This window comes from Myotis davidii, unplaced genomic scaffold (assembly GCF_000327345.1).
Source record: "Myotis davidii unplaced genomic scaffold, ASM32734v1 scaffold546, whole genome shotgun sequence".
Classification (NCBI taxonomy): domain Eukaryota; kingdom Metazoa; phylum Chordata; class Mammalia; order Chiroptera; family Vespertilionidae; genus Myotis; species Myotis davidii.
Window position 1 is genome coordinate 402,957 of NW_006297836.1, and position 11,562 is coordinate 414,518.

The 11,562-nt window shown below is 41.1% G+C and overlaps 2 protein-coding genes across 4 annotated transcripts; both read right to left on the bottom strand.

Annotated features, from left to right (window-relative positions):
- Positions 1-1,129: 1,129 nt before the first annotated feature.
- CMC4 (C-x(9)-C motif containing 4) lies at positions 1,130-11,264 on the bottom strand. 3 transcript variants are annotated; one of them, XM_006773692.2, is made up of 3 exons: positions 11,175-11,264; positions 4,076-4,143; positions 1,130-1,481 (listed from the first exon to the last, which is right to left on the bottom strand). In XM_006773692.2, exons 2-3 carry the CDS (start codon positions 4,131-4,133, stop codon positions 1,339-1,341), a joined length of 201 nt encoding a protein of 66 aa, XP_006773755.1. In that variant the 5' UTR covers positions 4,134-4,143; positions 11,175-11,264; the 3' UTR covers positions 1,130-1,338. The 3 variants fall into 3 exon arrangements, with proteins under 3 accessions (XP_006773755.1, XP_006773757.1, XP_006773756.1); XM_006773694.2 differs by lacking the exon at positions 11,175-11,264 and adding an exon at positions 5,162-5,499; XM_006773693.2 differs by lacking the exon at positions 11,175-11,264 and adding an exon at positions 5,061-5,499.
- MTCP1 (mature T-cell proliferation 1) lies at positions 5,434-11,263 on the bottom strand. The gene is made up of 5 exons (XM_006773691.2): positions 11,175-11,263; positions 6,033-6,184; positions 5,745-5,915; positions 5,612-5,663; positions 5,434-5,524 (listed from the first exon to the last, which is right to left on the bottom strand). Exons 2-4 carry the CDS (start codon positions 6,135-6,137, stop codon positions 5,616-5,618), a joined length of 324 nt encoding a protein of 107 aa, XP_006773754.1. The 5' UTR covers positions 6,138-6,184; positions 11,175-11,263; the 3' UTR covers positions 5,434-5,524; positions 5,612-5,615.
- Positions 11,265-11,562: the final 298 nt, after the last annotated feature.

The following is an 11,562-nucleotide window of genomic DNA, read 5'->3' on the forward strand; positions in this document are numbered from 1 at the left end:
TCAGCTGATCGATGTTTCTCTCTCATCGATGTTTCTAACTCTCTATCTCTCTCCCTTTCTGTGAAAAATTGATAAAATATATTAAAAAAAAAGAATATAAAGAATAGATAAACCACCTAAGAATTCTAATTCAGTTGCTGCCTGCCTAACTTCCAGTAAAGTTCTTTCATGATAAATTAGGGGTCATTAAAAAGAAGAGTCATTTCTATGCCTTTTCTACCACTCACTCACTAAGTATGACATGCCTTCTGGCCATGCACTGTGACGGGGATGCAAAAGCAGAAAGAAATGCTCTTTCTTGCATTTGGGAAGACACTTTGCTTTAAATTATTGGAAATACTAGAGGCCTGTTGCATGGATTCGCACACCAGTGGGGTCCCTTCGCCTGGCCTGCACCCTCTCACAATCGGGGACCCCTCAGGGGATGTTGGACTGCTGGTTTCTGCCAGGCCAAGGGACCCCACTGGTGCAAGAATCTGTGCACCAGGCCGGTTTCGGCCTGATCCCCAAAGGCCAGGCTGAGGGACCCCACCGGTGCATGAATCTGTGCACTGGGCCTCTAGTATGCATATAAGATCTTTGGTTAATCTCTCCCCCCGCCACTTCCCTCTGAGATTCACCAGTCTGTTCCATGTTTCCATGCCTGTGTGTTGAGTGTCTGCCCCCTGGTGGTCAGTGCACATCATAGTTAATGGTTGGTCACTTAGGCTTTTATATATATAGAAAAGGGGAATGGGGTTGGGTTAGAGAAACCTTTGAATTTAGCATGTAATCTATCAAAGATGTCACAGGAGAGATGTTTTCACCAAACACTTGGCTACTAGTGATTGAACTCAATCTTCTCCAGCCCCTCTCCCCTTCCCCAGAAATTGGGTGTGGGCATGGGGGTGGGGACTAAAAGTTCCAACCCTCTAATCATGTGGTTCCCATGGCAACCGCTCCCAGCCATGGGTTACCTAGGAGCTTTCCTCATTAAAAGTCACCTCATTAATGTAATAAGACATCTTTATCTTTCGTATCATTTAGGAAATTCCAAAGGTTTTAGGAGGTTTGTGTCTGGAATGGAGACAAAAACCAAATATATATTTCCTGTGAGTGATGATATCACAGTACCAAACCAAAATTTTTTCACATAACAGGTTTATTTTAGCAGCTCAGTTTTATTACATTCTACATATTTAATATATTTCTATCTGTTCTGCATAGATGGCATATTTATTAACTTTTATAGTTGACTTTTTCATTTGCTATTGCTGCTACCTGGCCTGAAGAGTCAGGAGGATAAATAGAACTCGCTTGGTGGAAAGGTGGTGCAGCATTGAACTTCTCCGCAGAACTTTACTTTGATGTGGACTTCAGCTTTTCTTCCTCTTCTTTTTCAAATCCTGAACAGACGAGAGATCTTCCCTTGGGATAGCGAGCACAACACTTACGAAGTTCTTGGATGACAGCCTGACACTTAGATTCCATGTAGTTGTTGGCTGAAAAACAGACAGGCAGAATCTAGTCATGATCTCATAGGACTAAGGCACAGGGAGTTGGGGGGTTAGATCAATGCTTCCCACTCCTTTTTACTTTACTTTATGTACAGACCTGGAAGAAAGAGGATATATTAAAGTCCATGGAATTCTTCCTGATTTAGAGACCAGGAAGAAAAGTATGATTTACAGAGTGGTCAAAAGGTATTTTTCTATATAATTTTCTTTTCTTTTAAAAAATATATGTATTTTTACTGATTTCAGAAAGGGGGAAGGAGAGATAGAAACATCAATGATGAGAGAGTATCATTGATTGGCTGCCTCCTGCACACTCCCCACTGGGGATCAAGCCTGCAACCCGGACATGGTGCCCTGACCAGGATTCAAACTGTGAGCTTCTGGTTCATAGGTCGACCTCAAAGCTCAACCAACTGGGCTCATTTTCCTTAAGGTTGAGTTAATAGTTCATGTTCCTTGGTCACTAACTCCTTTACAATTTGGTGAATTAGAAAAATGCGCATATGAAAAATGCATTTTGCATACAGTTTAAGGTGGCTACTAGAAGCTTCCCTACCAAGTCTATGCATCAGAGGTTTGAAACTGCAGCCTCAGAGTCAACCCTTTTTTACAGTTGTGAGCTAATAATGGTTTTTACATTTTTAAAGGGTTGTAATTTGCCTCTCCTCCTTCCCTCTCTCTCTCCAACAAAGACCTCCTGGCCTCCAAAGCCTAAACTATTTCCTGTTTGGACCTTTATAGAAAACATTTGCAGACCCGGCTATACATAGATCCTAAGTCAAGGAGGACTTGACCTAACGGTTCTAAATCATCTTCAATTGACTTGAGTCCCTTGATACTAAATTGGGGTGCATGGGAGTTAGCCTGTGATAGGAAAGACAATTCTGACCACCCAGAGTATAGTAGAGTTGCTGAGTCCAGGCTTGTAGCCAGATCAGTGGGATTCAAACCCTCACTGTACCCTTTACTAGTTGTGTGACCCTGGGCAAATTATGTAACTTCTGTGTTGATTTCCACATCTGTAAAATGGAGGTCATGGTAACATCTACCTCATGGATGAAATGACCAAATGACTTAATATGGTTAAAGCCCTTTTGGCTATAACTGTCATCCAGGGAATGATTAATTCGAACTCTTAGTCCTTCCAGCCCTCAATCCTCCCATACTGTGGCAAGGGGTATAACTAGTTCTAACTTGATTCTTGTTCTCCCCAAGTCAGTAGTTCTCAACCTTCCTAATCTCTCAACCCTTTCATACAGTTCCTCATGTGGTGGTGACCCCCAACCATAAAATTATTTTCGTTGCTACTTCACAACTGTAATTTTGCTACTGTTATGAATTGTAATGTAAATATCTGATATGCAGGATGTATTTTCATTGTTACAAATTGAACATAATTAAAGCATAGTGATTAATCACAAAACAATATGTAATTATATATTCAATATGTGTTTTCCGATTGTCTTAGGCGACCCCTGTGAAAGGGTCGTTTGACCCCCAAAGGGGTCGCGACCCACAGGTTGAGAACCGCTGCCCTAAGTCATGGGTTGCTAGTTCAAATCAGTTAATTTATTTGGAAGAAATTAATTGTGAAAAAGATTTTTCATTTTTCTTAAATTTGGAGAAAGGGATGAATAAAATGGCATTGTTATAAACACTTAAGATTAAAAGATTTTACAGATAATATTGCTTACATCATAAAATGGAAAGTTCAAGAATGAATAGACATTAAAAAAAGAAAATATACAAACAAGGATTTTCTTTGATGTTGAGTCTTCGGGGGAACTCAACATTTTCCCTTCCTACCTTTCTCTATTTTCATGGGTATCCATCTCTATTATTGTACTTTAACAATGGGAAAATGATCAAAAAGTCAGTTTTCAAATTCACATCGTCTTGATGCTTTTTTTCATTTGTTCTGCCAATAATCATTTACTGATTTTTAAAAAAAAGAAACCCTTTGGCATTTGTTCAAACATATTGGCTGATTTAAAACCAAATGGACAAATCACACCACATAGAGTCTATGTCATAGACTTTAGTTGAAATTCACTTTTACCTTTAAAAGTTAGTTGCTAAGTTTGGCAGCCTGAATTCCAATTGTATTTTCAACACCCACCCCCCCATTCTAACCTGACTGCTTTTAAAAAGTGAGTTATTAGGCAGTTAAGTATAATCAACCTATTTTAAAACTAGTCTTTTTTTTTTTAAGGATTTTGCTCAGCTTAGTAATTTTCAACTCTGCCTGCACATTAAAATCACGTGGTCAGCTTCTTAGGTCCCTCTGCGCAGACCCCACTCACTGGAAGTCTGATTTCACTGTTCTAGGCAAGTTTTTAAAGCTTCCCATGTGATTTTACTATATACCCAAGATTGTAAACCACCAGCTTAGATCACATCACTTTTTATTTTCTATATCTTCAATTGTACAGTGAGAAAGATCTTCAGGCTAAATTAATTACAGAAATATTCTATTCTGAGAGGAGTTAATATAGTTTGCTGATAAAAAGAACAATTGGTCGCTTGTAGTTGGTTCACAGATAAAGTGGAAACTATGTAAAAAGCATTGAACATAGTACCTTGTAAACATTTCTGTATTTCACAGGCTTGTTTCTGGCACGGATCCTTCTGCAGCATATCCAGTAAACTAAAATAAGAAAAATGATTTTTATTTTGTCTTTTACTTATAAGGACTTTAAAGCCCCTCTAGAAGGAATTTTCTTCAGAGACAAGCAGTATGCCCTTCCAATGGTTGGAAGACTGTTACACTGAAAAATACTCTTCCCATTCATAGGGTGAATCAACTGTATTTTTTATAATAGCCATTTCATTTGATTTGAAATATATAAGTAGCTTTACATGGGAAAAAGACCCTTGAATTCAATAAATTCATCCTGAATATTGTAAACCAATGTTGGGCTAGAGGAGCAGACGCCGCAGCCTGAAGGACCCGCCCACTGCCCACTCTGTCATTGACAAAACTACCCTTGGCAAGGATCAAGCTCCTTGAGCCTTTCCCCTTATTATTAATGTGTAAACTGGGGATCATACCTACCTCAAAGCATTGGTGGAAGAATTAAAAGTATACGAAGTGCATAGAATAGTGCCTGGAAGGCAGTAAGGACTCGCTACGTGGTAGCTATTGTTCCTGAGATTTTTTAAAAAGCAAAACTAAGGGGTTTTTTTTGCATATAAACTGTTGTAACTATTTTAACTCAGGAAATTATCAGGCAGTAAATGGTTTCTTAGGGATCAGCAATATTTGGACCTGAGATAAATGCTAGTTTAGCAGCTAAAATTTGTTTTTGAACTCTTACAGAAAAGACTTATTTAAAATATCTGTAACCAGAGAATAATCTTAAGTGCCCACTATTTTGATTATTAGCAACATCTAAGAATTTAAAGACACAATTTCAGAAAGAAAAAGGGCCAGGAGCCTTTGTAGCTAATTTCATTAATGCAAATAACCTCTTTTTTTCCCTTAGAGCTCCCTAAATTCTTAGTAGATCCAAGTTAGGTCAGTACTGGGATGGGAAACACTGGAGCAAAACCCAAGATATTTACAGGATGGGAGAAGGAAAGGCAGGTGAATTGCTGCAGGGCAAAGAAACGACCAATAGATGTTGATGCTGCTAGGAGCTGCTCTCTTCTCTCTAAATCAGTACCAAGTCCTTGGTGATCAGAGCATCTGTTGTGTAGCAGGTGCTGACTTTTGTGGGATTCATCAGATCCCAGTTCCGGCTGATGATGTCCATTAAAGGTTCTATGGCAATTTCCAAAGAAGTCAATTTCAAGTTACGAATCCTGACTAAGGGCTTTTGTTGACTCGCTTTCTGCCTGTGTAACCCCCTCTCTGCAGTTCCACTTGTGGTGTTCTTCATGACCCTTCCTAAACTTCTGTGTTCTTGAGCAGTTTTTCAACCCACGCCCTCCCCCAGGCCCACAGGTGGGTGCACTGCAGTGGTGGATGAAGTGATTGCCATATACTGAACAGAACAGAGGAGCATTTCGTCCTAGAATCCCAGCACCTGGAAAAAAATAGATCATTAAAATCACCACAACCGGACAGAGTGAAAAAAAAGAGAGAGAGACAGTGGAGAAACAAAAATACGTACCGGGTTAATCATCAGGCAAAAGCTTAAGCAACAGCTCCTGTACTCCCCTGACCTGTCAGAAAAAGAAAAGTTTATAGAGTACTCTGTTACAAGAGTCCCAATACGATGGAAAATGATTAAGCAACATGTGTACCATTAAATGATGCTGGATCTGCCACAAGCGAGAGTTGTTATCCATGTAGCGCTGCTCAGGGTAGAGTTGCCACATGAGAGGTAGCTGGGATGTAAGAAGGTGACTTGGCCTAACTGCGTCACCTAAGGGAACCTGAACTTGCTGGATTCGTGCCCTTAGGAAACTCGTCCCCTGATGGAAAGAAATGATCAAAAATAAAACCAAAGACTTTCAGGACACTGTGACTAGTCAGAAACCAAGTTGATTGAAAGCAAAATCAAAAAAGAAATAAGCAAAACGTCAAGTTACCTGTTCCACGACGGCCACCCACGTGCGCTGGTATTCGTCTCGGTAGATACCCTCTTGGTGAACCCAGAGGCGATCGGGTGGAGCCCCCACATCCTCTCCTGCCATTCTGGGCTTTGAGTTCCAATTCTAGCCCTGCTTTTCTCCACCTAAGCCTGCAGCACCCGTGCACAGGACACAGGTGTGACTTTTGGGGTTTGAATGAACTCACCAGTGAGCCAGGTGACCTGGTACTAGCAACCACCAACCAGAACCAAACTTCATATATGTCTACGTGCACAGTCTAAATAGAACCAAGGCCATCTGAAGCTCCCTGCAAGACACTGAAGTGGCACTCAGGCAGAGCCCTGGGTTGACTACAAAGCACTCAAGAATTTAGTTAGGTAAGGAGTTCTGTGGAAATGTAGGACTAGCATTACAGGAAGCTGAGCAGTGGTCTCAAGTTTGCATTCACAAAGCAGTATCTGACGAAGTGTAGTTAGCAACGGAATATGCGTAGGAGTGTGCCTAAGGACACACTTATTTATTCCCCATGTAAAAGCAGTTTTCCTTTTTAAAGGTAAGACTGAGAAGGTGAATCATGTGCATGGCTTTCTAAATTGAAATTAAAAGTTTGTTTTCAGAGCAAACGACCTATTTATCAGTTTACTTAGAAAGGTATCGCAGCTGGGCATTTCCAGAAGGGGGTATGCGTATTAGGGAGAATATTTAAGGTAGCTTCATGGAATTTCTGAGCTGCAAGAGGCTTTGGGACCATGGCGATTTGGAGCTGAGTGAGAGAAAATGATAATTATCCACCTAGGTCCTTGTTTCATCTTAGTAATGCTTTTCTGGATGTCACAGGAGTGCATTTTTCCATACAAGTGTGGGTTTAAATTATGGTTTCCCGAGTCGGAAACCCAGAAAAGTCCCTCTGCCCTTTGAGAGGTATAAAGGAACCCCACCTCCTGGACCAACTCTTCACATGGGGCAAACTGGGCTCGAAACCCATACATCCTCTGCCCAGCCCTGGATCTCACTTCAGGGCCTCACAATAACTTCGCCTGCACTTTGCATTTTGTACCGCAGTTTTCACTGTGTTTCGACTTTTGGCAGAGCACAGGTACCACACTGGGGGATCTCCCCACAAAACACAGGCCTCCTATTCCAATCGGGTTGCCATTGGGTGGGAAAGGAACTCCAGCACAGCTTGGGAAGTTGTTAAACCCTCCAGTGAGACTGTCCAGAGCAAATGAGATGCCAGAACACAGAATGAAGCAGCCCAGGACAAAGTGAGCCAGAAAGGATTAATTGAGCTAAACCAAGCCCTTTGTTCAGAACAATAATCTGAGTCTGATTTTTTTCTAAACGCTGTTAGTTTACCTTCCCTTAAAAGGAAAGTAGAAAATATCTTTTGTAGATTTAAGAAAGGGTCTGATTTTAGTGAATAATTTAACATCATAGTTGCTTTGCCCAGTGTACTCCGACTCTGGGTCCATTGTCAGCTCCTGTCTTATAGGGCTCTTTCATTTCAAATTTCCTGTCTTACATGGTTCCCTCATTTCCAATTCACCTAAAGTGAAACCCCTTCTTAACCAAATTCTGATTTCTCTCAATGGCAACACCACCCCTCCTGTTCCTGCAGAAATTTACTAGTTGTCTTGAACCCCTTCATCTGCTTCAGTTGCTACATGCTATCTGTCACCAATTCTAGGAAGAGCCACTACCACTGTATTTGAGATAAACTTTCTCCCAAACACTGGCTAATTTTAGCTCTATATCCTTGATTTTGCTATCCACTTGCCTAAAATGCCTCCTCGGGCCTCTCTACCTCAGTGCTATTATGGCCGAGTGCAAGTGTCTGCCTTTTCCATGAAAACTTCTTGCCTCCCTATGACTACTATAGCTTTTAAGTCTAAACTCATATTTTAGCCTCTAATTATATATTTCTTTGCATATTTGCTCTGCTTATTTCACAAGTCCTGGCTCTCCCCAAATGCAGTACTTTAAGCTCTTCAGTAGCACGAATGATACAGTACTGGGCACCCCAAGTCTCAAATACTAGTCAAATAGATAATCATTGTTCTGCCTCTCCGCTCCCCCGGGGCTTTGGAAAGGAGTGATATAAACAAAAACCCAGTAAATGCTAATGTCAAAAGAAAATATATTAAAGTCTGGATTTCAAGTACAAAAGAAGTAAGTGTGGCCACTTTTTTTTTTTTTAAAGTAGAAACCAAGCGTTAATGGGTTTCAGTACCATCTCAACTTCACAGATAGGTCTCAGCAACAACCAACATTATTGACATTTAAATTTGTTTTGGAAAGCGAAATTTTACTGGTTACACTGACGTGAAAAGGAAGTAATTCCAGTGGGCAAACAAACTGGAGATGATGATCTGAGTTACTATGAATCACTACAAAGAAGCCTATGAGTCATTGCAAAATATGCTCGAAACGCAGCATGATGTGCTGTTGAGACCCAAAGGCCAATGTGCTGGGCATCAGCATACGACTCCGGACTTGCTTACGCTACTTACTACTCAGAGAGCATGAAGGCCCAGTAAAAGGCGACTGCAGTGATCAAGGGACTGAGAAGCCATCATGTGAACATTAACCAACATCCTCAGCAGAGAACCGCAAAAGCAAAGGCTGAGTGAGAGGGGTTAAGATCAAAGCCCACAAAATCACAGGTTGTATGAATGGGACACCATTTCTCTAAATGTGATTCTTGGAACACGTGCCCCTAACCTTTTCCTTGGTCAAATAAATTTGGGAATCTGATAGCGTCATAAAGCATGTTAACACATGTAGAAGCTCTGGCAAGTTACGTAGTATAGAAACTTTATTTAGTTTAACATTTCCCAAATTTATTTGACTAGAGAGCATTTTTCTGCACATAAGACTTGCTCACAAAATTCAGGACCCTTTGAACTAGGATAAATCTCTTAAAACCTCAAGATAAACTTAGGTAAAAGGTGCACTACAATACACAGAACATAAACGTATTTCACTCAACTCAAGGAATACTGCCAGCTGCAAATTCAAATACATTTAAAAAGTGTTTATATAGCTTTATCATCCAAGAAGGCACTAAAAGAGATTGTCCCCATGGGGGTCACCTTAATGCCACAATCGGAGACCACACTGGCCTAGAGAGACTATTTATTAGTAAGGGGTTCTGTAAATTAATTATGTTTTAAATGGATGATATAAAATATAGAAGGCTTCCTTAGGTAGTAATCTAAGTAAAACCATTATTTTTCCTTTACAGAATAGATTATTTTGTGTCTTAAAAAAAAGGAGTTTGCTTTAATTTCCAGGTGTTTTAACAGTTTTTAAACATTAATCAGTTAAATACACTTATTTCATTTGAGATCAATTAATGAACTCATCCAATTATAATAGATGAGGATACCAAGAACATATATACCTGGAATCAGACTGGCCTGTGTATAAATCCTGGTTTTGCCACTTACTAGCTGTCTGACCTCAGTTAAATTTTCTACACTTGTTTTCTGATTTGTAAAATGAGAATTAAAGAACATATTGATTAGAATAGTCAGCAATTATTTAGCACTTCCTATGTGTTTCATATACATTGACACTTTTAATTTTCATAATCACCTGATTAGATTAATACTATTTCCCCCCCCCACTTAAAGATGAGGGAAGTAGCCCTGGTCTGGTGGGCAGCAGGTTCGATTCCTGGTCAGGGCACATACCCAGGTTGTGGGTTCGGTCCCAGGTTGGGGCGCACACAGGAGGCAACCAAATGATGTTTTTCTCTCTCTCAAATCAATAAAAACATATCCTCAGGTGAGGGTTATTAAAAAAAAAAAAAAAGGTAAGAGAAGGCACAGAGAAGTTAGGTAACTTGCTTGAGGCCACACTGCTAGGAAGTTGCAGAGCCAGATTCCAAATTGGGGCAGTTTACACAAAGTCTGTAAGTGCTTAGTAGATCGTCTAGCACAGTGGTTCTCAACCTGTGGGTCGCGACCCCTTTGGTGGTCCAACAACCCTTTCACAGGGTCGCCTAAGACCATCCTGCATATCAGATATTTACATTACGATTCATAACAGTAGCAACATGACAGTTATGAAGTAGCAACGAAAATAATTTTATGGTTGGGTCACAACATGAGGAACTGTATTTAAAGGACCAGAAGGTTGAGAACTGCTGGGCTAGCACATATTAAGCTTGCCATACATGTTATTAAACGTTTAGGGCTATAAAATGAAGCCATGAGCATTATAAAAGTCAGAGAATGCCATTCTAGATTATGAGATTAACATCAACAAAGGGTTTTTTTTTTCTTTTTGAAGGTGCCTAAAGACAATTTATAAACTCAAAATATCCCATCACTGAACATAATCACAGCCGCTCTCGCCCCATCAGGGCAGAGCATACTAGCCACGAACAGTAATTGAAAATATGTGGTGCAAAATCGAAACTTAAGCGACAATTTACGTGGGTCCAATGTAATTGCACGCTTGAAATTTCTCCCGAGCTTCATCATTATCAAAATGAATCACGGAAAGTTGTGCCATGTGATCCTGAAGCATTAGGTAAAAATGGAGGTTGCTGGCATACATACCACAGATAGTTCTACTGGATGAGGGCCCTATCTGTGGAAAGACGTGGGTTGGAACTGACTAGGGAGAAAAGAGCAAAGCATCAACACCTCTTCAGGTAGCACCTTGGGAATGTTCCCTTTCCAGTACTGCCATGTCTACCTGGCTTCCAAACTCCACAGCGAATAGATAGAAAGCGAGATCAAACAAACAGAAACACCGATGGGCTGTGGAGGTGGCTCGGCATAGATTTTTCTTTGATTTTTGAATCGTTCCCCACATCCCCTGTAATTCCTAACCTTGGGAGTTGAAAGATCGCTACTTTCAACCCATGGCACATTTGGCATACGGCGAAAGAAAATTACTTTTATATAATTTCACCATGTCTGAGAGCGTCCAGACAAGGGAACCGAGGAAACTCGTAGAGTGGATAACTACTGTGATACACCCGACCTTGAATAAAACCTGAAGTCCCCCATTCCCCTTCCCTAGAACAAATAGTTAACATTCTTTGCAGAGAGTAGCAGCAGCCAAGTTTGAGAGTGATACTTTTTCAGATACAGTATAGCACTGTTTCTGCAAGAGGTTACTCACATGAATATAATGTTTCTTGGGCTAATTAATCCGCCTCGGGATCAGCGAGGCTAAAACTTCCAGGTCCCCCACCTCGGGTCAGTCAAGCGGGGATCAGGACGTGAGCCAGGGGCGAGCAGAGGGGCATCTGGGGCCGAGGTCACCCGAACCGAAGTTTCCAGGCAAGGGCCGGCAAGCGGAAGTGGTCCAGGGAAGAGTGGGACAAAATTCAGGGGCCGCAACTTGGAAACAAAACGAAATAAAACCTTAACTATCTTAGGACGGAATTTCCCAAAGAGCGTCCCACTGGCTCGAGAGGCTGACCCGCGCGGCGGAGCTGCCTCAGGGTTGTCCCTGGAGCGTGTAGGCCGCGTCAGCGGGCGGGCAAAATGGGCGCCGGCGCTCCCGA